Source organism: Typha latifolia, chromosome 4, assembly GCF_019914945.1.
Source record: "Typha latifolia isolate L0001 chromosome 4, TyphaL0001v2, whole genome shotgun sequence".
Lineage (NCBI taxonomy): Eukaryota > Viridiplantae > Streptophyta > Magnoliopsida > Poales > Typhaceae > Typha > Typha latifolia.
The window spans coordinates 1,021,059-1,048,300 of record NC_133089.1 but is presented as its reverse complement, the minus strand read 5'-3'; the positions used below and the strand labels follow the sequence as shown (position 1 = coordinate 1,048,300).

The window sequence follows — 27,242 nt, the reverse complement described above, 5'->3', positions numbered from 1 at the left end:
TATTTTCTTAATAACAGGAGTGTCAAATTCTACCAATTTATTATTATTTTTTAAAAATGGATAGCTAAGAGAGAAATAAAATCTAACTAATTTACTCTTATAATTTAAAAAAGTGAACGATACATTCGTCAATATAACCAATATTTTTTATTGATTTTATTAAGTATTATTTAATCTCAATCATTAGATTATGAGTGAAAGATTAATAGTTTTTATAGAATCATTTGGCTCGCTGAAAATAGGTTGAGGCCTTTCAATCAAAACTTGGAGTAGGGTTTAAGATATCTCTATCAAAAAATTATATCCGACCAATATTTATACGGTCCTATATCTAAATTCATATACCGGTCGACTATATTTTTTTTACCCAAATTTGGTCCAGATAGCATGCCGAGTCAGAATTACAATCACTTTTTGCTCTTAGGAAGAGTACCTACTATAATCTCAACCGATGGTTTTTGTTTTGAAAAGAAAGTCTTTTAGCTATACATAACCCTGTGGGGGGTAAGACATCGGCCAAAGAAGGTTACGCAGCTGGGGAGAGATGAGGTCCGTTGACCCCAAGCTATTCCCATGCTTGGCCACCTAGTCTATAGTTCAGTTACTTTCTCTCTCCTAACATGTATAAAATGATTGTTTGTAAAAGAGCTGAATAGAGTTTTGCACTCAGTAACTAACCCCGGAAGGCCCCAAGAGCAATTGACTTGATTCTTGACAATCTAGACTAACTCTCAAGAGTTCCATTCTACCTTAATGTTACTATGATCCACAGCAAGCATCAAGCCTAGTCTGAGGCTTTACCCTCGGCGTGCAGTGTCAACTCACTGCGACCGGCTCCCATATAGCCAGCCGCCAACAAGGTTCCAACCACCCCACGGATTGGTTATTCCTAAACGAGTGCCCGCCAAGTTTCGGAGCACTACAAACCGCCCCACCTTGGGGTTCACCTTTAGTATACGTTCTGTCCATCTTAAACTTCATCTATCCCGTTGCGGGCTGCTCATTGACTTCCTAAGCTTGGCGTAATCCCACATTAGTTGCACTGCCCCTGAAGACTTTGGCATTGCGATGCTCCACAATTGCCACATAGTGGTTGCCATGAGCGCCTTCCGTGGACGATCTCAACCGAGGGTGGGTTTTAGAGGCTGGAGGAGAGTACTAATGGAATTGGAAGGTCGAGGTGAAGCTCCTCTGGTGGGAGCAAGGTCAAGTAGAGGTCATCCGAACCCAAAGAAAGCAATAAAAAAAACCCTTTTATAAAACTTCACGTCATTGCTTTTACTTTTGATTTCATCTTGTTGTTCTTTGTGAATTTTTCTTACGATTTAGTAGAATTTACCTACTTCCAGACCATGAACACTCCTATATCCGCTGTCAGTAGCTGATGCTGCACATCATTTAGCCAAAAAAAAAAAAAGAAGCTTTCCGTTATAACACTGATGTATAATGTCTAAACTAAAAATGAAAGCAAAGTATAAATAGTGTCAAAATACAAAGATGTAATACAAGAAATGGATAGCTTGATATCCACCTATACACAAAACCATATCATACTAACAATGGTATAACTGATAAGCAAGAAGAATGAAGGATAATAAAGGGCATCGACCTCTTGCATGCTTTATGCTTAGGCTATACCATGGGTCTTAATTGACTGTCTGAAAACAATGGATCGTGTCAAGAAGTTATCGTCCAATTAGCTTTACCGCCCACGCCCCGCCTAAGTAGAGACCCAACAGTGGCCCTGCCAAGAGTACTTGGGTCAGGGGATCGGTCGATGGTGTAAGAACGGCAGCGGCAACAACAGCACCAACAACGACATATCTCCAGATTGAGAGCATTTGATCCCCCGAAACCAAACCAGTTTGTCCCAATAACAGCTGTATAACTGGAACCTGCAAAGATAGTATTAACAGTAGTTTGAACATCCAAAGCAAAAGAAACCTGTCCCTTGACAACTTTATCTCCAGAACAACAAACTAGATTAGCGCCTGTTTAAATTATCAAATTCAAGACCAACTCTTGCTGAGAAAATGAGGTAGTGATGAGCAGTGCCTCATAAGTCCTGATGCTAGTTCTTTTGTTACTAAATACACATCTATTTTGAAAAGAAATTACAGGAAAAGAAAAGAAAAAAAAGCAAGTTATGCCAAGCTATATTTAAGACTGCATAAAAATTAAATTCCTACAGTCCTGGCCAATGATGTAGGAAGTAGGGATTTTCTAGAGTACATAAACAGTACCATATGGAATGCAAATTGTTTTCTCCCTTGCATCTAAATCCATGAATGCACTGACAATGTCATACATAATTTGCACAAACCCATGCTTACTTTTATTAGCCTACCTATTTGAATCAACCATTTTATTTATGTGATACACCATTGGTAATTAATATAAAAGAAAAATGCTACACAACAGAAAAAGTTCCTTTTATTTATTTTTTCTCTATCTATAGAAGAGTCAACTGCAGAATCAAAACTCTCCTGTTCCTTAATGCTGATTACATAAGGCCATCATTTGAGGACTCAATAGACCTTTCAAGTTATTTATGCTGAGTTTGGTATATGTAGAAGCAAAATATTTACCTGGAAAGATAACCCTGTGCTGAACATAAGAACCAGCACAAACTCGAAGTACTGATCTATAGACCACAATGACTCTACAGCCCCTTCTGCATAGCTGACGAAGAAGTTCAAGGCTGCTGGAGTTAGAACTGCATAGGAGAAGGCAATACCGGCATAGAATAGCACTGAAGAGCCCAAGACGATAGGCCCAAGGAATTTCCTTTCATCCCTTGTTAGACCAGGAAGTACAAAGGCGATGATCTCATAAAGAATAATAGGGCTTCCTAGAAGTATCCCACAGTAACCAGATACCTGCAAAGCATTAAAATATTGGCTTAATAGTAAGGACCACATCCATACAGATCTTAAATAGAACTAGGTCAGAAATAAAACAAATAAATAGAGCCAGCTCATGTCATGAATCTATATGGCTTATGTGTTAAAACTTCACCTTCAAAGTTGTAAAGAAAAACTCCCCAGGAGAGAGCTGCAAAAAGCGGACTCCCTGTGCACTGACAGGTGCTTCAAGAAGTATAATCAGATCCTTTGAGAAAGCAAAACACCCGAGGATTGCAGCTCCTACAGCCAATACTGAAACAAATATCCTTTGGCGAAGCTCCTCTAAATGGTCGAAGATGCTCATCTCTTTATCATCAGGAAGAAGATCCTTGCTTGGATAAAGAATATTATACAGTGAATTTTGTGCATCGTCCTGCTTGACACTTTCTAAGGAATCTGATTCAGCAACAGAAAAAATTACCAGTACAGCATAAGCCATATTTAGTCAGAAAGGTTCTCTTATGACATATAAAGAAACACATCTTGGTAGCAGTTCATCAAACGGATACTACCAAAAGCTTAAAGATGTGAGAATCTTGATTAGCTATGGCAAATCAAACACTCGAAAAGCTAGAATGATTTCTTACTGCTGACTGCAAATAAGATTCCATTGAAATTGTGATATCTGTACATCATAGAGGAATTATGAAAAAGTATAAAATACTACAAGATTCACACAAGATTTGCATCTTGCCACGGCCATAATTTACACGAGATAGTCTACATGTGGCAAAGTAGAATGAGAGATGCTATTTTCCACTATAAAAACAGGCAATAGGAGCGTGAGACATAGCATTAATAACATGCAATATTCTGAGCAATGGAAATCTGTTACAGGCTAAAGGAACCAGAAATATAATGTCGAACATAGTTACCACTTATACGTGATCTTAAATTTCCCAAGAGGTCTTTTGAAAATAGACAATTTGTACCTAATGATCATTCCATGTAATCGAATGCTCTGAGAATCACAGTATAGATAACATAGACATAGAGCACAAAATTATAGCGAATTAGTACATCGTTTCTAATTTTCCAATACATAATATCCCTTATATGTGCAAACGCAACAAGATGTCCTTTCTTTTCCTTTATCGGTAAAAGACCATAATTTATAACCAAAAGGCACAAGTGACTAGTAGAAATTTGAGAAGACGAACATGAGAAATAAACACAACTCATTACAGAAACTAGAAATTACTCGAACGAAACGGCGAAAAGAGTTCGAATTTCGTACTTGGTCTTTCTTCTAGGGCAGCTCCAACTCCACCCAGCTGCTGCTGCTGCTGCTGCTGGGGTAGCGCATCTCTGCCTTCGTCCTCGAGAGCGGAGCAGAGAAGCCGATACTTCCGGGTCTTTTGGGTGGAAACGAAACCCGCACGGATGCGGCTTTTGGTAGAATCAAGACGACGGAAGCAAGTAGTAAGCTGTAGGCGGCCATGGGAGAGCAGAGCCGTGCTTCCCATCTCTTCTTTGCTTCTCTCTCTCTCCCCCTCTTCTGCAGTGAGATATTATTTCGATCTTTCGTCTCATCTATTCTCTTCGGCTACCCGTCTCTTTCCCTTGCTGGGCTTCAAGTCCAACCATTCGGCCCATCAGGCCCGGATTGGTAGTGGGCCTAATTGATAAATGCCCACTATTTTCTCATATATTACACTTGTTTTCCTGGAAGCAATAACAACCACAATCTACTGGTGTATAAATATATACGTTAGCGAGATAGAACAAAGGTGGGCCCAAGAGACTGGAATCCAACCATAGAGAAGCAAGAAGAAGCACTTCGGATTGCCACGTAACCAATGGGAGCTTATCCCTTACCCAATCCTCTTATCCACCACCCACACATACCACCACACTCCCCTTAACAAAAAGACCTCATAAGGTAGGAATCACAGAATAAGATCAGGGATAAGTTATCCCAGAGTCGGAGAGAGAGAGAGAGAGAGAGAGATAGTGAGACTGAGTGTAATAGAGGAAGTATAGGATAAGGATATGGCTAGCTCTCTCCAAGCTGCGGCTACGTTAATGCAGCCGACTAAGGTCGGCTCAGCCGGCCGGACGGCAGCCGTGCAGCCACTGCGGTCTTCGTCGCACCTCTGTAAGGCATTTGGATTCGAGCCGGCCGCCGGTGCTCGGCTCAGCTGCTCGATCCAGTCGGACCTCCGGGAGCTGGCACAGCGGTGCGCCGATGCCGCCAAGCTCACCGGCTTCGCCCTCGCTACCTCTGCCCTTGTTGTCTCGGTAAATTTTGCATCGATTATTAATTGAACAATTTTGTTGGTCATAATGTCACCCATAGTATTAACTATGGATTGAAATGATCGGAAATCGTGAGAATGACGCAGGGAGCTAACGCGGAGGGAGTGCCGAAGAGATTGACCTACGACGAGATCCAGAGCAAGACTTACATGGAGGTGAAGGGCACCGGCACGGCGAACCAATGTCCGACCGTCGACGGCGGCGTTGACTCCTTCGTCTTCAAGGCCGGAAAGTACAACATGAAGAAGCTCTGCCTCGAGCCGACTTCCTTCACCGTGAAGGCGGAGGGCGTCGGAAAGAACTCGGCCCCGGAGTTCCAGAAGACCAAGCTCATGACCCGGCTCACCTACACGTTAGACGAGATCGAGGGCCCCCTCGAGGTGTCCTCCGACGGCACCATCAAGTTCGAGGAGAAGGACGGGATCGACTACGCCGCCGTCACCGTGCAGCTCCCGGGCGGGGAGCGCGTGCCGTTCCTATTCACTGTAAAGCAGCTCGTGGCGTCCGGCAAGCCGGAGAGCTTCAGCGGGCAGTTCTTAGTGCCGAGCTACCGTGGGTCGTCGTTCCTGGACCCCAAGGGGCGGGGCGGGTCAACCGGGTACGACAACGCGGTGGCGTTGCCGGCCGGGGGGAGGGGAGACGAGGAGGACCTGACGAAGGAGAACATAAAGAACGCGGCATCGTCCACGGGGACGATCACGCTGAGCGTGACGAAGAGCAAGGCGGATTCCGGGGAGGTTATCGGAGTGTTCGAGAGCGTGCAGCCGTCGGACACCGACTTGGGGGCGAAGGTGCCCAAGGATGTGAAGATCCAGGGGGTTTGGTATGCACAGCTTGAGTCTTAATTAATTCATGCAGATCAAAGCCGTCTACTATCTCCCTCTCTCTTTAATTCACTCTTTCTTTCTTTCTTTCTTTCTTTCTTTTTTTCTCGGTTTTCTGGAATAATTGGGTATATATTGTAATGATCGTTTACCTGATGACTGTGAGTACTGTATCGAGTTCTTCAAGTGTAACTTTTTCCTATTGAAAAAAAAAAAAAAGTTCCTAAAGAATATGATAACTGTTTGTCTAGTGGAATTTGAGTGATTCAATTCCACAAGCCAGCAACTGGAAATGCTTGGAATAATCGCTTTCGATTTAGACACATCCGTCTATACACAACACGAACACAGCCACCAGGGTTATATATACGGATTAAACCAGGTTCTGATTTGTCGACAGGCTTGGCACGACATAAATTGCATCCGCTCTAATCATAGAGATGACCTAGTATTCACCGTTAAGTATGTTCACTATCAGTGGATGCACATATATTATCAATATCCAATTCGATGATGCCTCCAAAGTCCAAACCCAACCTGGATAACTGGACCGGAATCATGTCTACTTAGTAGGGGTGAAAACGGGGCAGATACGAATTGGATGGTAATAAAATCATATTTCTTTCCCCAATTTCTCTTCGAATACATATCTGAATATAAATAGTTATTTTAATCACTATATTTGCTAAGTACAATTATAAATACGGATTAGATATCTATAACCTTGTTTATGATATTAGTGACATATATACAAAATAAATCAGAGATTTATATTTAAAAAGTCTTCTGTAATCATTATTTTTATAATATTTTAAACTAAATGATACGTGAATATTAATTTAAATATTATTTTTTGACTCATACTCATGTCCCCATAACTATTTATATATGAATACGAATTTAAATATTAAAATGAATAAAAAATCTCAATCTAGTATCTCAGCAAATGAATATTTCTCTTTACATAACAATTCATTTAAATAAATTTTATAATATAATAAAATTATAATATAGTATAAAAATATATATATTATAATTATTTTGAGTCTAATTGAATTTATTCGATCGAGCCGATAACCCTTATTTAGTCAGGGTGATTATTTTCATAGCCTTAATTTGATGTCAGGGATCTGATTGGCATGTACAGAAGCTGCATTGAAGATTTGGTTCAATCCGATAACATCAGATAATTTGTGTGCATGTTTATTGTTTTGTCCTCTGTCAAAAATATTACATTCCAACGCTGTCAAAATCTTGTCACTTGTTGGCCACACATGCTTTTTGGGGTTAGGATTTATAGTATATCTTCTCTATGCAAGAAAATGATCCAAGAATGCCTCCTGGGTTAACTTTCCTACATGGATATCTCTCATGGAACGATTCACTAGTCTTGAAATAGGATTAATATCATACAGCATGGTATTTTGGGTGTAAGAAGTCAAGGAAATTGTTATACAGTCTAGAAGCACGAAAGCATTTGTTTGGAATCAGCAAACCTGTATCTCTATAGAAAGGCGTAAGCAATTGTTTGGCTATGAACACAGCAAATACGCATCCTTTACTGAGAAAAAAACCAGAGTAAAAACCATACTGACATTCATGCTCAATAGCATATCCAAAAGTTAGCCAAACTAAGCAATATATTCTATTGAGTTTAATAGAAACATAACAAAATCAACAATATATATAAAATCCTAGTTTTTGGATAGTTGCACAACATATGATCTAATTACAAACGGTCATGCAATAGTAGTCTCTGTTGTGGCTTTTCAGAAGGCCAGATGAGATAAAAAAGACCCATTAGGTTGATATAGCAACGCTGTATAATAGTTCATTTTTATTTTATTTAAGCACAACTTCATGTCGGATGTATATAGAGTACCTCAGTTTTTGTGCTGCATTCTCCCGCTCTCTGCACCAGCATATGGATCTATGATCACATTGATTACAGCTGGCTTTCGTGCAGAAAATGATTCAGAAAGAGCAGATTTGAGCTCTTGAGGGGTCCCAACAATATAACCTTTTCCTCCGAAAGCTTCAATAAGAGTATGGTAAGCTGCATTTGGAACAAAAGAAGTTGGAGCAGGGTCATCTTTGTATGGTCCAGTTATTTCATCAGGATTTCTCCTATCACCACCATAAACTCCACCATTATTAAAGACGATGACCACAACTGGAAGCTGGTATCTCACTAGAGTCTGCAGATATGAAAAAAGCACATCTGATGAGGTCATTTCAAGATAATTGAACAATATATCTTAGCTAGGATTTAGCTAGGATATATATATATATACATACCACTATGGTGTTTTGCAATCTTATGCTTGAAAAATAATCCCATTACTGAAAAATCAGTAGAACTAAAGCAAAGAGCAGAATCTTCAATTAGGGAATTATTATAATTTTAAGGTACTCTAATCTTTTTCAGTGAGAAATATACGCAAAAATATAGTAATATTAGCCACCACAAAGGAACTGATGAGAGTCTGAGACTGACAGGAATGAGTAACAACGCATGCATACTATTGCATGAACAGACCAGCTAACATGTCAAACTTGGGAAGTCAGATTAAAATGATCAAAACAATGTGCATGATGGAATAAGAAATATCTAAAACAATGTACACATACACCACATACACAGTGATGCACGAACAGAAAATACCTGACTGGGAGTTTCTTATTTCAAGGTACTCTAAATAACAAAACAGATATTTTTTGAGTGAGACATATTAGCACAAGTATTCAAGAATATTAATATTAGCCACAAAAAGCATTGGCCATACCTCAACCTCCATTGCACTGAACCCAAATCCAGAATCCCCTTCCACGGCCACCACCAATCGACCAGGTGACGACGCCACTGCAGCTGCAATGCAGTAACCTAAACCGACCCCCATTGTTCCCCATGTCCCCGCATCCAACCTTGTCCTTGGTTCATTCTGCACCAACACTGCCCTTCCGACATCCATTGTGTTCGCCCCTTCAGACACAAGTATCGGTGCGGGACTCCCCTCAGCAAGAATTGCATCTCTAATAATCCTCATTGGGGTGAAGAAATTGAATGGCACCACATCTTTTCGCAATTGCAGTTCCATCTTAGCCACATTCTCCTTTGCCTTCTTTGAAATGGCCTCCACCCATGAATGTGACCTCCCCAAACAAAATGGCCTGTCCTTGATCTCTCTATTGATCAGATTGAGAACTTGTTTTGCATCACCCACCAAACCAATGTGGGGCTTCCGGAGCTCAATTTCCTCCTTGCATACATCCACAAGTATGAATTTCACATCTTTAGACCATCTTGGCGGCTCACCGAAGTGGAGCAACCAGTTGAGCCGTGCACCGACAACAAGGGCGACATCGCACTGACCAATTGCCAGCGACCTTGCGGCGGTGGCCGCAAGCTCATGGGTGTCGGGCAGCAAACCCTTTCCCATCGGGGTAGGAAGGAAAGGTATTCCAGTGATATCGATCAATTTCTTGAGGGCATCCTCTGCCCTAGCAAAGGCAGCACCTTTACCAAACACAATTAAGGGCCTCTCTGCGTGTCTTAATAAAGATACCGCCTTTTCGATCTCCACGGATTCTGAAACCACAATTTCTTCAAATCTAGGGTTTTCGGCCTCGGCTAAAATCCTAGCAGCCTCCGATTCGGGGATTGTCTGGTGGAGCACGTCGGAAGGGAGGTCAAGATAGCAACCGCCGGGCCGACCCGAAACAGCCGCGGCAAGAACCTCGCGGACGAGGCGAGGGATGTCGGAGATCCGCGTGGCCTTAACGGCGACCTTGACAAAGGGTTTAACGGCAGCAATCTGATCGAGCTCCTGGAAGTCGCCCCTGCCGAAGTCGCTCTGGTCGCAGGATCCGGAGATCATGACTGCCGGCCAGGCGTTGATGGCAGCGTTGGAGAGACCGGCGAGGCCGTGGACGCATCCGGGGCCGGATACTGTGAGGAAGACACCGGGATGACCGGTGAGGTAACCGTAGGAGGAAGCAGCGTATCCAGCGGATTGCTCATTGTGGAAGGCGATGAATCGGACTCCGGCGGCGACGGCTCGGGTGGCGACGGCGGTGACGGGGATGCCAACCACGCCGAACATGTGACGAACATCAGCGGCAGCGAGGGCCCGGGCGACGAGAGCGCTGCCGTCAACGAGAGCATCGGAAGTAGATCGAGTTTCCAGGGCGGTTTTGACATCACCTTCATTTGCCATTATTGAGAATTAGAGAGGCAGAGAAGAAAGTCCTTCCGAGAGCCCTTTCGAGAGCTTTAAACTGTGGTTGCGCCTAATCGCAACACCACCTCACCCTTGTGGAACGAGAGGTTCCATGACGTCTTCTCAATTCTCATAGTCTTAGTAAAATGGTAAAAAGTCGACAGAATTACTAATCCATCCACATTAAGTGACAAGTGTGCTGCTAGCCTGCTACCTCTCAGAGGATCAAGGTGGATTCGGTGCGGGATCTATCTGGGGACGCCATTCGATGATTGTGATTGAATCCGAAATCGAATATAAAAAACTTCCCAGATTTAAACCAGGTGTAATCACAACTGTCAAATTATACCCCTTACTCGTTGTAGCGAATACTGGAAGGAAACGCAACGAAAAATTTGGAGGGTTTTTATGTCTTTTAACTTTAGTCAACGGTACTGCCCTGGCCGAATGTTGCCTGGCGAGATGGCAAATGCATATTTAGGTGTGTGTTGGGTTGGTGTATGACTACCCAGAGATGCAGGAACTGGATTTTGCCGTAGTATAGCATGGTGACACGTATTTATAATTCTCAGACATAATGCTTGAGTTGGACCTGATTATCTCACAATACCAAATCGAGTTCAAGATCAGGTCAACCATGTTCAAGTCAAATTAGCTCAAGTATGGGCTAGTTCGAATTGAGAAGGGTCAGGTGATCATTATGTTAGGTCGCATTTAATAAATTGATTTATGATTGATTTTGCCACCTATAAATACTAACCAGTTACCACTTAGATCGTTCCTGACCCGAACCCAGCACCGTTACTACAATTTAGTAAACTCAACTCAAGAGGTATGGCTCACTTACTGGTTAGTTACTATAGACCGAAATTATACTCCCAAAATACTACAATCGTGACAGGTGGATCACCAGCATTATTAAATGGGAGCAATGGTCTTTTTCTTTCTGCACCCCCTAAATGCTGGAATTTCCTGCAGACCTACATAGCAGCCGTTGACTGGCTGCCAAATGATGTACAATGCAGCAGTTCAGGGAACAGTACCAAAATCCCTGGAGCAGTACATATACTTGGCAGCAGTGTGGTTTGCTACAAAATCATCCGCAGCAATTAAAACAAGAGTTCCAACAATTACAAAAATTCCCTGCAGCCCGGTCCTGCCGCGTATCAACTCCGTTGAATTTTTTTTTTGTTTTCCTGACCTCCAAGTTAATTTGCAACGTCATAAATTAACGTGCATATAATCTGATTTACAGGAATTGGCTATAAGGATCAAAACTTGTTAACCTCATGCTCAATTACAAGATAAAAGTTGCAGGCTCACATATATAACACCATATCACGTTGATAGGAAAGAGCAAACATTAACTTACAGCTCACATATATAACACCATAATCATGTTAAGAGTAAACAGTAAATATTAACTTACAGCCGGGATTTAAGATCCGGTAGCAGAGAAATTTCATGGCTTATGCTGTGCACGAATTGAAGCCCTTACTGTGTGATGAGGAGCTGGTGCTTTTTCATTAACAAGAATTTGTTCCATAAAATCCACACGTATTGATTTGAATTGATAGTGCTGCTTCATAGAAAAACCAAATCAAAAGGAGCAGAGAAAGAGCAATAATGAAGACGCACTCATATTCCCTTAAGAAAATTAGGTTGACTGATTCTAAGTTTCTAACAGAAAGCTGGTTCTGCTTCAAAATAGCAAGTCCGTATAAAATCTAGTGGTGGAAATTGGTTGCATTCAGCTGGGATCAAAATTCATATACAATAGCCATAATGTAAAACTATGATCAATTCTGACCCAAACCCAAAATTCAGTCCTTCACATCATTTGAACCTGATAAATTGGGTCAAACTTATATGGTTGTGCAATTTTTTTTATTCTTTTATCATATTTCATCAAATTAATGAAGTTATTCTCCATGTGCATTTAGGAATAACACAATAAAAAGAGAAGGCTATTAATTAATAAAAGTATAAAGATGTACCTTGTCTTTCCATGAAAAATCTACCAGTCGATGATATGGTTCCAGCAACGTTACACGATCACCTTCCTTAATCTATATGACAAATTGACCAGAGGTCTTAGGCTAATTATATTACAACCTACTATGGAAAAAAGAAGCTAACTAGTTGCAGAGCTACTAATAAGAAGAAATAACTTTTAAATTTCCCAAAAATTGAGAAAAGAAAAATGCAGTTACATGAGCAAAGTTACAAAATGACAAAAGAAATGTCGTGCGATGCTTACTGCTTCACTGTGTAGTCCATACACCGAAAGAATGAAATTAGTCTGTTCCATATCACATACTAAGTAGTACCTGAAGAATGATATGAATCATAAACTACCTCTGACTGAAGTACACAGTTTATTCATAAATATGCTCTAGATGACTTGAAGCAAGAGATGAAATAAAAAACTTCTTGGCATGGTCAAAAGCTATAAGAATGATGCTTTCCTTCTCTCTATTTCACTTTATTTAGCCCATCTAAATATAAGCTATTAAAATCAATTAAGTGAAAACAAGTTGTCGCTGTTTTAAAATAAGGTTCATAGACACTTATATGAAGGTCAAACATTAATAATTTAGTATGAGGTCTCTTGGTCTATCACAATAATCTTACTGATATATGGCATTCAGAATTATTCACAATATTCTCTACAAGAATGGAGAGACTCACATTGGAGCTATATTATCATGTTTTATGAAGAGAAGCACTTTTGCCAAAACTGCTACTGCCTTGTTCAGCCCTTCTGAAAGGACACTCACAGTAGCTTTCTTGTGTGATGATTTTACTAACAAGAAAAGCAGCAAACATGATCAATTACAGAAGTCCTAAAACAAATTCATGAGGAGTACAGCTTTACATGGTCAGATGTGCCAAGAAAAACTTACAGTTGACTTCACCTAAGGTTGACAGGACTGATGCTAATCGTTTAGCCCGAACCTGCCCCTGCAATAAATGTGTCATATAGAGATACAACACTAGGAACAAGAGACATGCTTGCAAACATTCCTTCACTCTTTTGGAAAATTTCAACTTAAAAGCCAATGTATTCTCAAAACAATATATCTAACTGAAGGAGATAGATCACCTTCTTTACATAAAGTAAACAACAGAAAAATTGAAGAATTTTAATAAAACAAACAACAGAAAAATCATTCACCGGAACCTGTTCCTACAATAAATGTTTTAATTCCTTGTTCAGAAGTTCCAACATACAATATGGAAGTTGCAGCGGAAATAAAAGTACTTTTATGAGTTACGGCTTGAAATTAAACTTATACTTTATGAATTTAAACTTCGTTCTCATAGCAAGAATGACGTTTCATTAAAAGTATATGTTAGTATGTTACCTTCATCAAATTTTCTAGCTTATCCAGAAGACTGATGATCTTTTGAACTTCCTGATCTGCATCCAGCCCAGGATCTTTTAGAGCTGCAGCTTCAAATCCATGAAGAGCCCTCTCATAATTTTCTAGATACTTGTTGGCCTGAAGAAAAGGGAAAAAGAAAAACATTATTTACATTGTCAGAGGCAACTGAAGTGATTGTCAAATCAAAATGCTCAACTAAAGAAGAAATTTACACGAAAAAAAAAGGAAGTCAACGAGTACCAATTAGATGCTTTGCACACTTACAGTAGCACAGTTGAAATAAAGATCTGGATTTGCTTTCGTCATTTCATCTTTCTCCTGAACATAGAACCAATTCAGTACTAAAACCTAACTAAAGTTGTTCATCTTTAATTTTTACCAAGAGAAACTTTTTGCAAGATTGATCCATTCCAACAATCTGCAGAAGAAAACAAAATGATAAACATGAGATGAAGTCTGCTCTTACAGCATTTTGATATGCTTTCACTGACTGCTGAAGCTTTGCGTGATCCCAGGATCCAGTCACGAAGAAACTTGTGAGACATGCATTTCCAAGATTGTCTGTGCAAAAGTAACATTGAAGTTCCATTCAGGGGCAGTGTAACTGCTGTTAGAACGCTTTTCTTAATCCGTTACCTTTTTCAGAAAATTCAAGATTCGCATCAAACAGCTGGGCTTCTAATTTTCAAACAAATGGCATCAAACAGAACAAGAACAGAAGAAACACCAGAAAAAGAATGTATTTGCATATGTTACTTTCGTAAAGACAATAAGCATCAATGCTACAGTATAATGGAAGATAAGCCAAACTCCAACACTAATCATCACTTCAATCAATTCTATCAGACGCCTAACTAACTCAAAGACCAGTTAAACTAAAGCTCAAATGACATATAATGAGTTCAGTGATGGTTTGTGTGTAAAGCATCAACCATCTAAACATGTAGACGTAAAACAATGGCATCATATCCATCACTTGAAGTAGATGATAAAAGAATCTTACACCATGAATTTCCATCTTTGATATCTAACATGACAGCTTCTTTTGCATGTTTAATGCTTTCTTCAACTAAGAAGGCTTGATTCTCTGTGCCTACAAAAATTTCCATAAGAGATAGCATAAGGATTCCTCTAATAATGAAAATACAAAAGTTATATTTCATTTCCTACATTTTGACGTACACATTTCCGCCAAAATCAAAATCTGCAAAATAAGAATGAAAATGCAAGATACGGAAAAAAAAATGAACCTATGGGATTCGATCAAAGAGATAAAGACATGAAAAAGATAATGAGATCCAAAGATGAATACAAAATGGCACCATAAAGTGCCCCTCAAATTGATTGGACGAAGGAGAGAATATGTTGTTAAGCTTGGTCATATAACCAGCCACCATGCATAATCAACTTAAGAATGAAACCAGAGATTTCCCACCCAAAGATCCACAAGCAACAAAGATGATTTGCAATATAATGCAAAGTGAATTGAAACAATAGATCAATCAATTCACTTGAAAAATTGGAGGATGCATAAGTGTCTCCTTACCATGAGCCACACTCCTTTCAAGCATTGACAATTGACAAAGTATTTTCTTGTTCGGTCCCTGCGATATACAAATGTCCATGCCTCATGATTGAAATACAGTTTACAAAATAAAATGATTATTCATCTTGCTACAAAATCTACCTTGCTCAATGCTAATGAAAAGCAATTCTTTGCTGAGGGCAGATCACCCTTTTTCCAAATGCAATTACCTAAGCATAACCAGGCATCTACAAGTGATGGACTAAGCTTTACCTGAAATAAACAAAACAAAACAACTTCAAGAACAGCCAAGACCTTATAGATATACTACAATCAACATTTATGTTTCACTATCACATACAGCTTTTGATAAATGATCTTCTGCTTCCTTATGATAATCAGGAAAGACATCCAGTATTTTCCCCCTTAGATATTCATAAACAGCACGCTGCATTGGTGACTTCCTTTTCTCTATGCAGAATATAAAGGAAAAATAATGAACTCTTCAAAAAATGAGCATGTCTTCATGAATTAGTAATAACAGAATGCCAACTCAGACAACATTTATCGTATACAAGAATGTTAGAGAAAGCTACCGGAAATATCCAACTATCCAATGCCAGAATCATTACTTAAGAAATCCAGATAGCCAACAAAAAGTGCAAGTAGCATGAGCTCGATGATCTAATATCTTTGTTGCTACACGTTTCCTTCATGTCTGGACAAGATGATTAAGGACCTCTCGGTTCTCATGGTATCTATGAGTGAAAATAGTAACGACGGTGTCCATGGAACTACATGCATATCTTGAAACCGCATTTGCCGAATAATATGTGTTTAAATATGCTCAAGTTTAAGTAGATCGAACAGTCTACGCATCCCCATATTGCCGTATCAATCAGTTTCTTGTCTTAGCTACATACGATACATCGACATAGAAACCTCTGACTACAACTCCAAGATCCTTAGCTCTGGAGATCGTTTATGTACAAACCTTAGAACAAAATATTCATGGTAACTTAGCACAAGATTAAGCATTTGCACTGTAGCGGAACCGAGAAAGAATAGAAGAAGATCGCGACAATGGAGTAGCGGTGAAGAGCCGGATCTCGTTAGAGAAGAAAGAAAAGTAGGACATAGAAGGCGAAAGATACCGGGAGGGAGGGAATCGAGGAGGGCGAGGGCGGAGTCGGCTAGGGTTTTGAGCTTGGCGGTCTTCTCGGCAGGGTCTTTGGGGAAGAAGGTATCACGGAAGCGGTAGAGCTCATCGGCCGCTTCCGTCGCCCTCGCGAATACTCCTCTCTCTTCCGATGCCTCACCACCGCCGTTCATCTCTCCCGGCGAGCAGAGAGAGTAAAAGATGGAGATGATAATAACTAATAACTGGCATAGTATATTAGCAATTCACACCCGCTGAAATCAGACGACCGGATCCAAACCCAACTTTTAATGGAGCGTCTTGGTCCCATCCGACCCGTATCTTAGCTGGCATTATTCTTGTCTTAATTAAGGCTATTTTAAAAAATTTACCTTGAATGATTATAAATGACGTAACCATGGCAAAATTTTATAGACAACTAGAATCAATAGATTAGCGACCATAAGATTTTATCTCTGTTAGTGATGTATCTATAATAATTGGTTTGTCTTATAATTCAATGATCTGTTAAAATTTTAGACGATAGAAATCAACAAATAATAAGGGAAGAAAGAAGTGAAATCTTAAAAATAATCTACAATGAAAATGGAGGGAAGTGCTAATTTGAATGTGCAAATAATTCTGCAACAAGTTTACTCCAAAATACACAGCCTTATTCACACCTCTTCAGTCAAAAGCATACAAAATATACATCGTGTAACAAAACATAGATCACTGGGAATTTAACAACCATCTTACTGCATGTCGAGCCAGTGTTCTATCAAAATTTGAAAACCATCAAGCTGAAACCATTCATCATCATCTTTTCCTTTCTCTCCTTTAATTCTTATGATGCAAGAGGTATGTTTGCATAAAGAAAAGTGTAGAAGAGTTCAACCTCAGGCAAATTGCGAATTATCGGAACGAATTTGTTGCTGCTTGGTTCCTCGAGCAGCGGCAGACTCAGCTGCGCAACTCGAGGCAAGAGCTTCGCCAGAGGGATTCCTGAAGGAGGAATTGGCCCTCCAAGTGCACTGATGTTTTCTATCAGCATGTCCACTACCTTCTCCAATGATATCAGAGCAATGTTCTTAAAGTCAGGGCTGCACAAAAGTTTTAAGAAAGTATTATGAAGTAAGAGAAGAATAACAGCTTGAGTTTGTTCAATTCATAGCCTGCAAATTGTACATCTGGAACTTGAAGAATCTAAAAAGAGTATGTGAGTTTTATATATTACATGAATCTCGATTTAGTTGATTACCTACTCAAAATTATCTTGTAACATAATCTAGCACCTGTAAATTTTCAGAGTTTAACATGAAGATATCAGAAGAACAGTATGTATATATCCATACCTTAACAGCACTGCACGTGTCTCTGACATTAATTGATCGAGTTTGCTTACATCCATGAGAACCGATGAATCATCGGTAGACAGGACTACTAGCTGTCTATATGCAGTTGCATTTTCAGGTATCAGGTAGCTTATCCAATAGTTCGGTTCACCGATACTCATGAACCGCTCCAATATCTGCATGATTGTTTCGTGCAATTGGCTCATGCTGAAAGGGTCTTTGAGCTGCTTTCTGTACATGATGTTTAAATCACATATGTCACCAATGCAGCAAGGCATAACATTTATTCAAAATGTGAACCTAAGAATTCTTCTGTTCAAAGCTGAACAATTAATCAAATGGTGCTTTTCAGCAAAACATAACTAATATAAAGGTCTGCTTGTGGTGATATATATGGGAGATTGTTATGAGCTAGTGTTTCATAAGTAATCGATCTACAATTGCCTGAACTGAAAAAAAAAAAGAATAAAAAAAACAATGAAAAGTGTGTCCAAGTACACTAAGATCCTGCAAAATTCAGGGTCTATGGAGGCAATGATATATGCAAAGTTGCAGAAATTTATCCTTACTCTTTCAGAACTTCCTTCGTCGCACTCTGCATGTTTTTGATCAACGCACCGAGTCTATAGGTGGAGAGGAAATCAGCAGTTGCTAGAAAATCTTGCTGACCATGCTTGTTGAGTGAGTCAGATTCACCCTACAGTAATCAGTAAGAGCAACTTCAACAACCCAAAATAAAGAACTAAAGCAAGACGAATTATGTTTCGCCAAAAAGAATTCAGTGTTACTCATTTCAGGCCATCAAAATAGAGTATAATGTCGTCTTGTTGGTAATAAATATTTAAAAGCGATATATGAGTTATCCTTTATCTATATATTGACTAATAACCTACTATGAGACAATTAATGTTATGCAGCTTTTAACAAAAAGAAATTAATGAAATTTATGCTGGCTGTTAGAATAAACATCAAAGACGACATATAGCAAAGATTGCTACCAAAAAATTAATAAGAGACTTACTGATTAAGATTTAGTTCAGCTATATGGTAATCAGGGAAAGCATGTTACAAGTAAATGACATCTAAAACAATCAAAGCACATTATTTACCTGTGAGTTTGAGACTTCTGCACCACTTGCCATCTCTAGATAAAGATGCCTCCCTAAGATGTTGACCTGAACTCTAACATATAAGCTAAGCATTGTCATTGTCCACAAGGAAGAAGCTGTTCTTGTGAAGCCTAAACAAGCAAGGGGATATATATATATATGAAAAAAGAAACACCACAAATCAAAATCAGAACTTTAAGCCTGTCATAGCATGTAAAGAATAATAATACATCGATATATATAACATACTAAGAATTTTAAGCTTTTCCCATAGTTCAAGCTTCTCCTTCGCCATTAGATCTCTGGAGTGACTCTTCCCTTGCATTAGCTTCTCTGTCAAATGTGAAAGGTCCAGCTCTGCCGATAACCTCGCGCAGAGATAGTGCATCGCATATGGCAGCGTCGTCGTATCGGAAATTCTTTGTATGTTCTCAAAGTGGGTCTGCAATCTATCAGCAAACCAGATGGATTGCTACATAAACTTCTTGACGAGAAAAAGGTTAAAAATAATAATAATAATAATAAAGAATTACAGAGAAACAGGGATTGAATAGTGAACTCATACTGGGTTCTAATAAGCTCCTCAACTTGTAACTGCTGCTCAAATTGTGATAACACCCTCCTCTTACGAGCATCATAGAACTTGTAAATAAAATACCCACTTCCAAGAACGCCTAAAGCAATCAAGATCCTCTTCCTATGCTTGTTCCAGAAACCCCTGCTTCGTGACATATAGTTCAACACCTAATCAATACTCGAAGAGCTTTAACTGGGGCAAATAAGTAGATCTTGAAGAGAAGCTTACGTGAACATGGGTTTCATCTCGATGAGCCGAGAGAGCAACGAATAATTCTTGATGTCCAACATGCATAAGTCGAAAGAAAGGCGAAAGAGGAAGATGGCGGTGTTGCAGGGATTTGGAGAAGAAGAAAAGGAGAAGAAGAGAAGAGATTGGATGTTGTAGACGAAGACAAGCACATAGGGAAAGAGAGACTCTTTCGGGAACCAAGGTGGTGAGATGGAAGTGGAAGTGGAGTTTATTATTATTATTATTATTATTATTATTATTTTTCCTCTTCTCTCTCTTTGGTTTTCTTTTTTTGTGCATACATTGAATTGAATTATATATAGAGAGAGACTAATTCGGAAGAGTAGACAAAAAGAAAAGTAAAAGCTAGAGCTAGGAGATAAACACAAATTGTAACTTTAGATGGGTATATATGCAAAATTGTTTTTTTTCCTAATAATTAGTTAATTTATTATTAAGAGTGGGAGGCACGAGGAGCTATGGGTGAGAAAGTGGGTTTCCAATAACTCATGGGGCCCACCGAATTGGATCCTGTAATCAATCTTGGTCCATATATTGGACCAGAACCTAAATGGGTTTGTTTAAATTTTTAATGGACGTCGTCTTGAATGAAATAAAAAAGAAAACACGAACCGTTCCTGCAACCTCAGCAAGATAAAAGTAATCGAACTAATTATAAAATTAGTTGCCAAGAGAATAAATAATATACGTGTTGGTGTTACGCATGTAGTTTGTAAAAAATCGCTTAAATGTAGGGTGTTATGTACAAATTGCTGTATAAAAATATTGCGAGCGAGGAGTTGTAGGGTTTGGAGCACCCGTGGAAGCACTAGCACTCTAGCAGAGTTGACGAAGTTGCCGAGTCTGTGCTACTAATGGCTTGAACTGAGGTACCCAACTGTGAAATTTTCGTCTTTGAGCTCTAATATTGGCTCTGCTTTGCCTGAATCGAACTGGGTTCTTCTCACTTTATTGGAATCCCCATCTTGAATTGATAAAAAGGGCTGCATCTTTGGCAAAGCTTGGAATTTGGGCTCTTGTCTTCCTACTGTTTGTTTGCTGAGATTGATAAGTTGTGCGGTTTGCAGAAGAGCTGCGTTTGGGCATTTAAATCCTGGATTAGAAATATGGGGTTTCGTTGCCAATCTAAGCAATTAGTGAGGTTAACAAGATGTGCAATTTTTTCCTTAGAAAACAATATATGCGGTTTCAATCATGTTCGGCATTTGTTTGATGGAATTCCGCAAAGAAGTTATATATTGTCTGGCGAGAAAATGCAGCAAGATATTGGACAGCAAATTAAGTTTCATGTTCCTAGGCTTCATGTCTGTTCTACTAATTCTCTCCACAGTATTGTAGAAAGCCAATTTATTGTACTTCCTGACAAGCTCGACGAGGAAACTCAAACTCCGGATAGCAGACTGTTCAATGAAGAGGCTGAAAAGATCTGCTGGATACTCTCCAGCCAACCCAATTCAAATGTTACATCTTCGCTTGACGAAGCAGGAATAGTGGTGTCTCCTGCCCTTGTAGCGGAAGTTCTTAAGAAGCTAAGTAATGCAGGAATGCTGGCACTCACCTTCTTTCGTTGGGCAGAGAGGCAGAAAGGCTTCACGTACACGACCGAGAGCTTTCACAATCTAATTGAAGCTCTTGGCAAGATCAAACAATTTAGGTTAATCTGGAGCTTGGTCGAGCCTATGAGGCAGAGGGGTTTATTGACAAAAGAGACCTTTGGATTGATCACTCGGAGGTATGCAAGAGCTAGGAAGATCAAAGAAGCTATTGAAACTTTTGATAAGATGGAAAGTTTTGGGCTTAGACCAGAATTGTCAGATTATAACTGGTTGATCGATACCATCAGCAAATCCAAGCATGTTAAGAGGGCACAGGAGATTTTCAATGACATGAAGAGGAAGAACAGGTTTACACCTGATTTGAAGACGTATACTATACTTTTGGAAGGTTGGGGACACCAGAGGGACTTAGCAAGGCTTAAGGCCGTGTATCAGGAGATGATAGATGAGGGCTTTGAACCAGATGTAGTCACCTATGGGATACTCATAAATGCTTTATGTAAGTGCAGAAGGTGTGATGAGGCAATAAAAATCTTCCATGAGATGGAGTCATATAATTCCAGACCAAGCCCCCACATCTATTGTACTCTTATAAATGGGTTGGGTTCGGAGAAGCGATTGGATGAAGCTCTGAAGTATTTCGAGTTATCTAAAGCTAGTGGATTCACCCCCGAGATCCCAACTTATAATGCAGTTGTGGGCTCTTATTGTTGGGTCTTGAGGTTTGAGGATGCTTTTCAAGTGGTGGATGAGATGAAGAAATGTGGCGTTGGCCCTAATTCTCGTACCTTTGACATAATTCTTCATCATCTAATTAAAGCAGGCAAAACTGAAGATGCTTATCGTGTTTTTCAGCGAATGGGACTAGAGGCTGGTTGTGAACCCCAGCTCAGTACGTATACTATGATGGTTACTTTGTTCTGCAATGTTGAGAGAGTTGACATGGCTTTGAAAGTATGGAAGCAGATGAAGGAGAAGAGCATTCTTCCTTGTATGCATATGTTCTCATCACTGATCAATGGATTGTGCCATGAAAATAGGTTGGATGATGCTTGCAGATATTTCCAGGAGATGCTGGATATGGGTATTAGGCCACCAGGCCAATTGTTTAGTAACTTAAAAGATGCTCTACTTGATTCAGGTAGGAAAGATTTGGCTGTCAATATGAGTTTAAAGTTGGATAGGTTAAGGAAGACACCATTAAGTGGTTAATGACAAAGAGTAGCAAGTTTGAGGAGCTCTCCATGCTGCATATATCCTACATATCCCCAATGTCCTTATGGATCTTATGCCCCTCCAAGAAGACCTCTGTTGACACTAGATATGGATGGAATTCACTAGAAAGAACAGAAGTATCAGGAATGGAATGAATCAGAGAAAAGAAAAGATATATAAATATGCTGAAAATTGTTGTTTCCTCCATCGACGGAAAATTATCGCTTCCTCGACCAAATCGATGGAAGGAGCAGAAAGTGCAGCTGCTTTAAATTTCATTTACCTCTTTTTTCAATTGGTTGGGTCTCCATTAGTCAAATTCGTTGCAATTTCTTCTGGTGATAGTTCATTTATTTGTGCCTCATCTTCTTGCTGTCTGAGACATTTGGCCCCCTCTTGAATAGCTTGTTGGCTTGTTGCAGTGAAAGGATTCGATAATTAGTCAGGATAAAGCTTTTTTGAGTGTAGCTTTCTGATCGTTATGTATCAAGTATAATCGTTGGAGCCGTACGTTTCCTGATGTTAGGACCCTCACTTCCTGTGTTAATCTTTTTTGTACTTCCAAAGTATATTGGTTAACAAAAAGTAGAGATAGAAAATAAATTTCTGAGATTCTATTATTTTATAATTTTTTAATTGAAAAGAAGAAGAAGAAGAATGTTTTGACTTTCTTAAAATTATATATTTGTTTATTATTGACTCGATCCACTTTCTGTCTTAGAAGAAATACCAACTGTCATTAATTATCACAATTATTTAATTTTACTAAACACTTCTTTTAATTTTTATTGAATCCTACTTAGCCATGATTATACATTAGAAATTTTTACTGCTCTTTCTATCTTCTTATCAATCAAACATATCATAAGTGAAGGCAATGAGATATAGAGATAGTAATTTAAAAAGCATATGCACAGGAACACATATTTTTTCTTAAAGAGAATGTCAAGGAACACTAATCAAAATCGAGAAATATAAAAGAAGATTCGACTACTTGAGATTCGGGTTACAATCCAATAAGCAATACATGCGAGCCTCTTAGGCATGAATAGAGCTCAAATGCATGCAAGAGAGATCCATTTCTTGGAGGACCTCAAATGCTGGTGATCATCTTGGTGAGCTGAAGCTACTGATCCCGAAAGCTTAACCAACTGATACGTGAATAAATTAAAAAAAAACATAGTAGTTGTTAAAATCTTAGCAAGCATGAAAGAGAAGATATTTATAAGTATGACCAAGCAAAATGGCAAAAGGAAAGACAACAAAATCTATACGGTTCTTTGCTGATGCAGGATTCTCAGTCTTGGTTACCGGACAACAGCCAACTGCTACTGCTTTTGCTGATGAGGTTCATATAATTATGAAAGAAACTATTTCCATTGAAATCAAAGAGCCCAAGAAATTCCCCCAAGAAAACTATGCGACGTTTTGTAGATAATCCTCAACTAACCATGAGAAGATAAGCTGTGGGTGATTACTGATTGGATGAGTATAAGTTTGCATGTACCAGTAAAATTTTAAGTTAAGAACGGTTGTTATGCCAACTTTTTCAGCTTCTGACCACGTAACCCATTCCAAAAATCACGACCAGTCATTACCTTCTTCCCTGGAAGCTGGAGCTCCAGTACCTAACAGAGGTGACAGCAAAGGAAACAATGAGAATAACAATAGAGACGAAAAGTTATGCAGTTACCATATGTTAATATGTTGAGCACCTCAAGCCAAGACTGGCCAGCACATGGAATCAGCAATCCACTCCCAGAAAACAGTATCTCATTTTCATCACCCTCCTTGTCACATGCCAGACAGACTCTTGTGCTAATTATCTTAATATCTAGCACTGCATCCTGGCCAAGTTTATCAATCACTTGAACTCTTGCTCGGGTTCCTGGCCAACCTGCAAAGGCCCGCACCTAAAGAAGGTTGGTTCATAATCACTTCTCCATGTTTCACTTCAAGGAGGCCAACAGGCTAGAGACCTACCTTGTTATGTATTACTTTAGCTTCTAGGTCAAATGACAGCCAAGATTCTTCCGATGTTATCTGCAAGGTGAAACATGGTTACAAAGTGATAGGTCAATAGATGGATTTACCCAATTACTGAAACTGCAAGGTGCTCAGGTTTAGATAATGAAAGAGACTCATTGATAACCACTTAAGATTCAGCTAACTAAAAAAAAATAACTCCAAAATGAAATCTGTCCATCAGAAGATTATTATATTATTATGTTCTGCAGGATATCAAAATTATTGAATCTATGCTTTTCTAATATAATTCCTACAATTTTAAAACAGTTATAGGGAAGATGGAACTTTTTATAAACAACAAAAAAAAAAATGAAAAACTAACTATAGCATGAGAATATTTTACAAGAAATTTAGAGTTCCATATGAAATATATTTGTACCTTTTCTGCCAAAGTAGCTTTAGAGCCATCCTGTGGTTGTGCTTTCAGTTTTGACGATCCATCACAAATAGATGGAAGTTCACGGAACAAAAGGTCAGACCCTGTGTTCAGGATAACTATAGTTATCAAAACACAAAACGACTGGCTAAAGCAAGGAAAGGTTTCAACATGGGCCGTCAGCAAAATTTTATTTAACAGACATGGTATTCATATCTTTGTACTTATTCTGACAGGTCCAAATATGAGGTATATACACAATGATATGATTCCTATACTAGTTGTATGGACTTCCTTACTTCATAATGATAATTTATAGATCATTAATTTGACACATAGTCAAATGAGATATAAATCACGATAACAAGAACGCTAGAGATTATATTGGCATGATTAAGGTAAGAGATAATATTCATACCTAAATCAAATAAAACTTCAAGCAATTCAGGTGCCTACAAAAAAGATACAAAGCAAGATAATCAGATTTCTGCGAAAGATTTAGATATTGGATTAATTAACAATACAAAATATGCATTTTATATTTTTATCTATTGTAGCAGTAGCATCTTTTCCAATTGATAATCAAATTATTCTCAAAGAGTGCAAATACCACCAATATAAAGACAAGCTATCAGATTATTCAATGTAAGGCAGAAACATCTAATGATGCAACATTTCCAATTATGTACCCTTGATCTTCTAGTCCACCAAAACTTCTCCTAAATATCCACTTCTTACCAGTGCATGCTCATGTGCATAGATAGTGTAATAACATTCTTAAAAATTAGTGAATACCAAAACAATAATAAGCTAAAAGTACTACAATAATCCATCAGAAAGCAACACCTCAGGAAGCTAGTAGGTCAATTCATTAGGTCTATGAGAATAATCATAACTGGAGCTCAATTCAAGAATTTAAAACATTTTAGTTCGACGATGTCTGAAGTCATTCTACTTAATTTGATGTTTCAAGAAAATCCTACTAAATCATATACCGATGCAAATCCAAATGCCAAAGTTTACCATTCTCCATCATAGAATCTTATGTACCTTAATGCAATCATCCACTTCCATTCTTGCGTTAGCAATGATAGGTCCAGCATCCAATTCAAGAACAGTATATAAGAGGGACACTCCTGTTTCTGTAACACCATCCTAACCAAACAAATAGTGACCGAAGTAAATAACAATGGACATGACTGATAAACGATGAGGATAAAGAAGAACCTGCAGCGCCCTTTGTACAGGAGCAGCACCACGATATTGGGGTAGCAAACTTGGGTGTATGTTAACAGTACCTAATTGAACTTAATATTCTGAGCCGAGCACTAAATCAACTGCTAATTGCTGAAGTAAGAATAAACTAGACAAAACTGTTTTCAGCAGTCTTCTGTTCTATAATTATTAAGAAATATAACTCACTTACCATGTTGTGGAATTTCAAGGAACTTTTTGGGTAATAGATTCCCATAAGCTACTAGGATACAAACTTCTGGATTTAGCGCCCTAAAATTAGACAAAAAAGTTGCCTGCATAAACACAACATCAAGTTCTCTTAGTGTAAATTATGATTATATTTTAATAGATAAAAATAGAGAACTCAGTTTGTAGTCTATATTGGCTTCTACTTGTGTTAGGCACCATTCAAAATGAAATCTCGAAATACTTTTAAGTAAGAGCAAAATTTATCCACATATATGTCGCACACTCTCAGAGAAACAAAATATAGGTATCTAATCTCTTAGACCTAGAAAGATGTGGATTCAAGCCAAATAACCCGTACCTCTCCAGCTCGTTTTGGAGTAAATATAAATTCTTGAGGGAATCCTCTCTCAAGGGCAAGTTGTGCAACCGCGGAAGGCAACACCTTTCTTCCTCTATCCCTTGCAGCAGGTGGTTGGGTAACAATAGCTGCAACCTAAACCAAATCACTCAGCTCTCGCGCACCATAAACCACCAAATTACCAAAAATACGACTAAATCACGAATCAAATAACTATAATTGTGAAATTCAAAATGCTACATTGCCAGGACCACATTGAGATCCAGAAGAGATCGAATCCATCGATTCCAATCGGTACCTCAAAGATAGAATCCGGAGCTTTGGATGCATCCAGCAACTTGTCGAGAACGTTCGCGGCTACCTAAAGTTCCACGGATCAAGATAGAAAGTGGGCAAAATCGAGACTTTTGAAGAGAGAGAGAGAGAGAGAGAGAGAGAGAGAGAGAGAGACCTGAGGAGAGCCCAAGAAGACGATGTTGGTCTTCTTGGCTTTGGCTGCACGGAAAGCTGGGGAAGCGCCATTGCTGCAGCAGAGAAAGCGGCGAAGCTGCAAAGACGAAGCGAGCATCGCCGGAGCGAGTTATCGACTCGGATGAATAGATTAGTTGCACTTTCTTATCCGAGTATTGTCCTTTATTTTTTGGAGAGAGGAAATTATAAAACTAGTATTAGAAAGAATAATTACTCATTTATTTTTTAGTGACAAATTAGTTTCCTTAACTATAAAAAG

General features: G+C 39.0%; 7 protein-coding genes across 8 annotated transcripts; 2 read left to right on the top strand and 5 right to left on the bottom strand.

Annotated features, from left to right (window-relative positions):
• Positions 1–1,444: 1,444 nt before the first annotated feature.
• On the bottom strand, positions 1,445–4,435 carry LOC140786805 (sec-independent protein translocase protein TATC, chloroplastic). Its single transcript, XM_073135474.1, has 4 exons — positions 4,144–4,435; positions 3,019–3,302; positions 2,589–2,879; positions 1,445–1,895 (listed from the first exon to the last, which is right to left on the bottom strand). Exons 1-4 carry the CDS (start codon positions 4,370–4,372, stop codon positions 1,686–1,688), a joined length of 1,014 nt encoding a protein of 337 aa, XP_072991575.1. The 5' UTR covers positions 4,373–4,435; the 3' UTR covers positions 1,445–1,685.
• Positions 4,436–4,780: 345 nt separating this feature from the next.
• On the top strand, positions 4,781–6,220 carry LOC140786806 (oxygen-evolving enhancer protein 1, chloroplastic-like). Its single transcript, XM_073135475.1, has 2 exons — positions 4,781–5,147; positions 5,252–6,220. Exons 1-2 carry the CDS (start codon positions 4,899–4,901, stop codon positions 6,008–6,010), a joined length of 1,008 nt encoding a protein of 335 aa, XP_072991576.1. The 5' UTR covers positions 4,781–4,898; the 3' UTR covers positions 6,011–6,220.
• Positions 6,221–7,611: 1,391 nt separating this feature from the next.
• LOC140786175 (2-hydroxyacyl-CoA lyase) lies at positions 7,612–10,525 on the bottom strand. Its single transcript, XM_073134416.1, has 2 exons — positions 8,776–10,525; positions 7,612–8,187 (listed from the first exon to the last, which is right to left on the bottom strand). Exons 1-2 carry the CDS (start codon positions 10,204–10,206, stop codon positions 7,873–7,875), a joined length of 1,746 nt encoding a protein of 581 aa, XP_072990517.1. The 5' UTR covers positions 10,207–10,525; the 3' UTR covers positions 7,612–7,872.
• A 942-nt stretch (positions 10,526–11,467) lies between these two features.
• LOC140786176 (uncharacterized) lies at positions 11,468–16,538 on the bottom strand. Its single transcript, XM_073134417.1, has 13 exons — positions 16,278–16,538; positions 15,485–15,594; positions 15,286–15,396; positions 15,145–15,202; positions 14,602–14,691; positions 14,065–14,159; positions 13,863–13,916; positions 13,578–13,715; positions 13,116–13,173; positions 12,901–13,015; positions 12,470–12,539; positions 12,207–12,278; positions 11,468–11,788 (listed from the first exon to the last, which is right to left on the bottom strand). Exons 1-13 carry the CDS (start codon positions 16,453–16,455, stop codon positions 11,672–11,674), a joined length of 1,266 nt encoding a protein of 421 aa, XP_072990518.1. The 5' UTR covers positions 16,456–16,538; the 3' UTR covers positions 11,468–11,671.
• Positions 16,539–17,077: 539 nt separating this feature from the next.
• LOC140785743 (peroxisome biogenesis protein 3-1-like) lies at positions 17,078–19,457 on the bottom strand. Its single transcript, XM_073133718.1, has 6 exons — positions 19,291–19,457; positions 18,975–19,174; positions 18,726–18,856; positions 18,186–18,313; positions 17,617–17,847; positions 17,078–17,364 (listed from the first exon to the last, which is right to left on the bottom strand). Exons 1-6 carry the CDS (start codon positions 19,455–19,457, stop codon positions 17,109–17,111), a joined length of 1,113 nt encoding a protein of 370 aa, XP_072989819.1. The 3' UTR covers positions 17,078–17,108.
• Positions 19,458–20,256: 799 nt separating this feature from the next.
• LOC140785742 (uncharacterized) lies at positions 20,257–22,945 on the top strand. The gene has a single exon (XM_073133717.1). The coding sequence runs from the start codon at positions 20,661–20,663 to the stop codon at positions 22,320–22,322; it is 1,662 nt and encodes a 553-aa protein (XP_072989818.1). The 5' UTR covers positions 20,257–20,660; the 3' UTR covers positions 22,323–22,945.
• Positions 22,946–23,235: 290 nt separating this feature from the next.
• On the bottom strand, positions 23,236–27,152 carry LOC140787788 (uncharacterized). 2 transcript variants are annotated; one of them, XM_073136890.1, is made up of 12 exons: positions 26,964–27,152; positions 26,811–26,873; positions 26,513–26,647; positions 26,156–26,258; positions 25,957–26,027; positions 25,780–25,884; positions 25,148–25,181; positions 24,733–24,833; positions 24,309–24,368; positions 24,041–24,238; positions 23,833–23,953; positions 23,236–23,476 (listed from the first exon to the last, which is right to left on the bottom strand). In XM_073136890.1, the coding sequence occupies exons 1-11, from the start codon at positions 27,078–27,080 to the stop codon at positions 23,861–23,863; spliced, it is 1,080 nt and encodes a 359-aa protein (XP_072992991.1). In that variant the 5' UTR covers positions 27,081–27,152; the 3' UTR covers positions 23,236–23,476; positions 23,833–23,860. The 2 variants fall into 2 exon arrangements, with proteins under 2 accessions (XP_072992991.1, XP_072992990.1); XM_073136889.1 differs by having other exon boundaries at positions 23,236–23,953; positions 26,964–27,147.
• Positions 27,153–27,242: the final 90 nt, after the last annotated feature.

What these genes read in the sequence shown, in the direction of transcription:
- LOC140786805 (XM_073135474.1), bottom strand. Translation starts at nt 4,372, where the DNA reads ATGGGAAGCACGGCTCTGCTCTCCCATGGCCGCCTACAGCTTACTACT. An exon ending in TGCCCTAGAAGAAAGACCAA is followed by an intron (nt 3,303 to 4,143) that starts GTACGAAATTCG and finishes TTGCTGAATCAG; the next exon opens with ATTCCTTAGAAAGTGTCAAG. An exon ending in GCACAGGGTTATCTTTCCAG is followed by an intron (nt 1,896 to 2,588) that starts GTAAATATTTTG and finishes CTATCTTTGCAG; the next exon opens with GTTCCAGTTATACAGCTGTT.
- LOC140786806 (XM_073135475.1), top strand. Translation starts at nt 4,899, where the DNA reads ATGGCTAGCTCTCTCCAAGCTGCGGCTACGTTAATGCAGCCGACTAAG. An exon ending in CCTCTGCCCTTGTTGTCTCG is followed by an intron (nt 5,148 to 5,251) that starts GTAAATTTTGCA and finishes AGAATGACGCAG; the next exon opens with GGAGCTAACGCGGAGGGAGT.
- LOC140785743 (XM_073133718.1), bottom strand. Translation starts at nt 19,457, where the DNA reads ATGTCACGAAGCAGGGGTTTCTGGAACAAGCATAGGAAGAGGATCTTG. An exon ending in ACGAAGGAAGTTCTGAAAGA is followed by an intron (nt 17,848 to 18,185) that starts GTAAGGATAAAT and finishes CATCATGTACAG; the next exon opens with AAAGCAGCTCAAAGACCCTT. An exon ending in ACACGTGCAGTGCTGTTAAG is followed by an intron (nt 17,365 to 17,616) that starts GTATGGATATAT and finishes ACTTTTGTGCAG; the next exon opens with CCCTGACTTTAAGAACATTG.
- LOC140786176 (XM_073134417.1), bottom strand. Translation starts at nt 16,455, where the DNA reads ATGAACGGCGGTGGTGAGGCATCGGAAGAGAGAGGAGTATTCGCGAGG. An exon ending in CAAAGATGGAAATTCATGGT is followed by an intron (nt 14,160 to 14,601) that starts GTAAGATTCTTT and finishes ACTTTTGCACAG; the next exon opens with ACAATCTTGGAAATGCATGT. An exon ending in AACCTTAGGTGAAGTCAACT is followed by an intron (nt 13,016 to 13,115) that starts GTAAGTTTTTCT and finishes TTTTCTTGTTAG; the next exon opens with TAAAATCATCACACAAGAAA.
- LOC140785742 (XM_073133717.1), top strand. Translation starts at nt 20,661, where the DNA reads ATGGGGTTTCGTTGCCAATCTAAGCAATTAGTGAGGTTAACAAGATGT.
- LOC140786175 (XM_073134416.1), bottom strand. Translation starts at nt 10,206, where the DNA reads ATGGCAAATGAAGGTGATGTCAAAACCGCCCTGGAAACTCGATCTACT. An exon ending in TCAGTGCAATGGAGGTTGAG is followed by an intron (nt 8,188 to 8,775) that starts GTATGGCCAATG and finishes TCATATCTGCAG; the next exon opens with ACTCTAGTGAGATACCAGCT.
- LOC140787788 (XM_073136890.1), bottom strand. Translation starts at nt 27,080, where the DNA reads ATGCTCGCTTCGTCTTTGCAGCTTCGCCGCTTTCTCTGCTGCAGCAAT. An exon ending in CTCCAAAACGAGCTGGAGAG is followed by an intron (nt 26,259 to 26,512) that starts GTACGGGTTATT and finishes GTGTTTATGCAG; the next exon opens with GCAACTTTTTTGTCTAATTT. An exon ending in CCTTGAAATTCCACAACATG is followed by an intron (nt 26,028 to 26,155) that starts GTAAGTGAGTTA and finishes AAGTTCAATTAG; the next exon opens with GTACTGTTAACATACACCCA.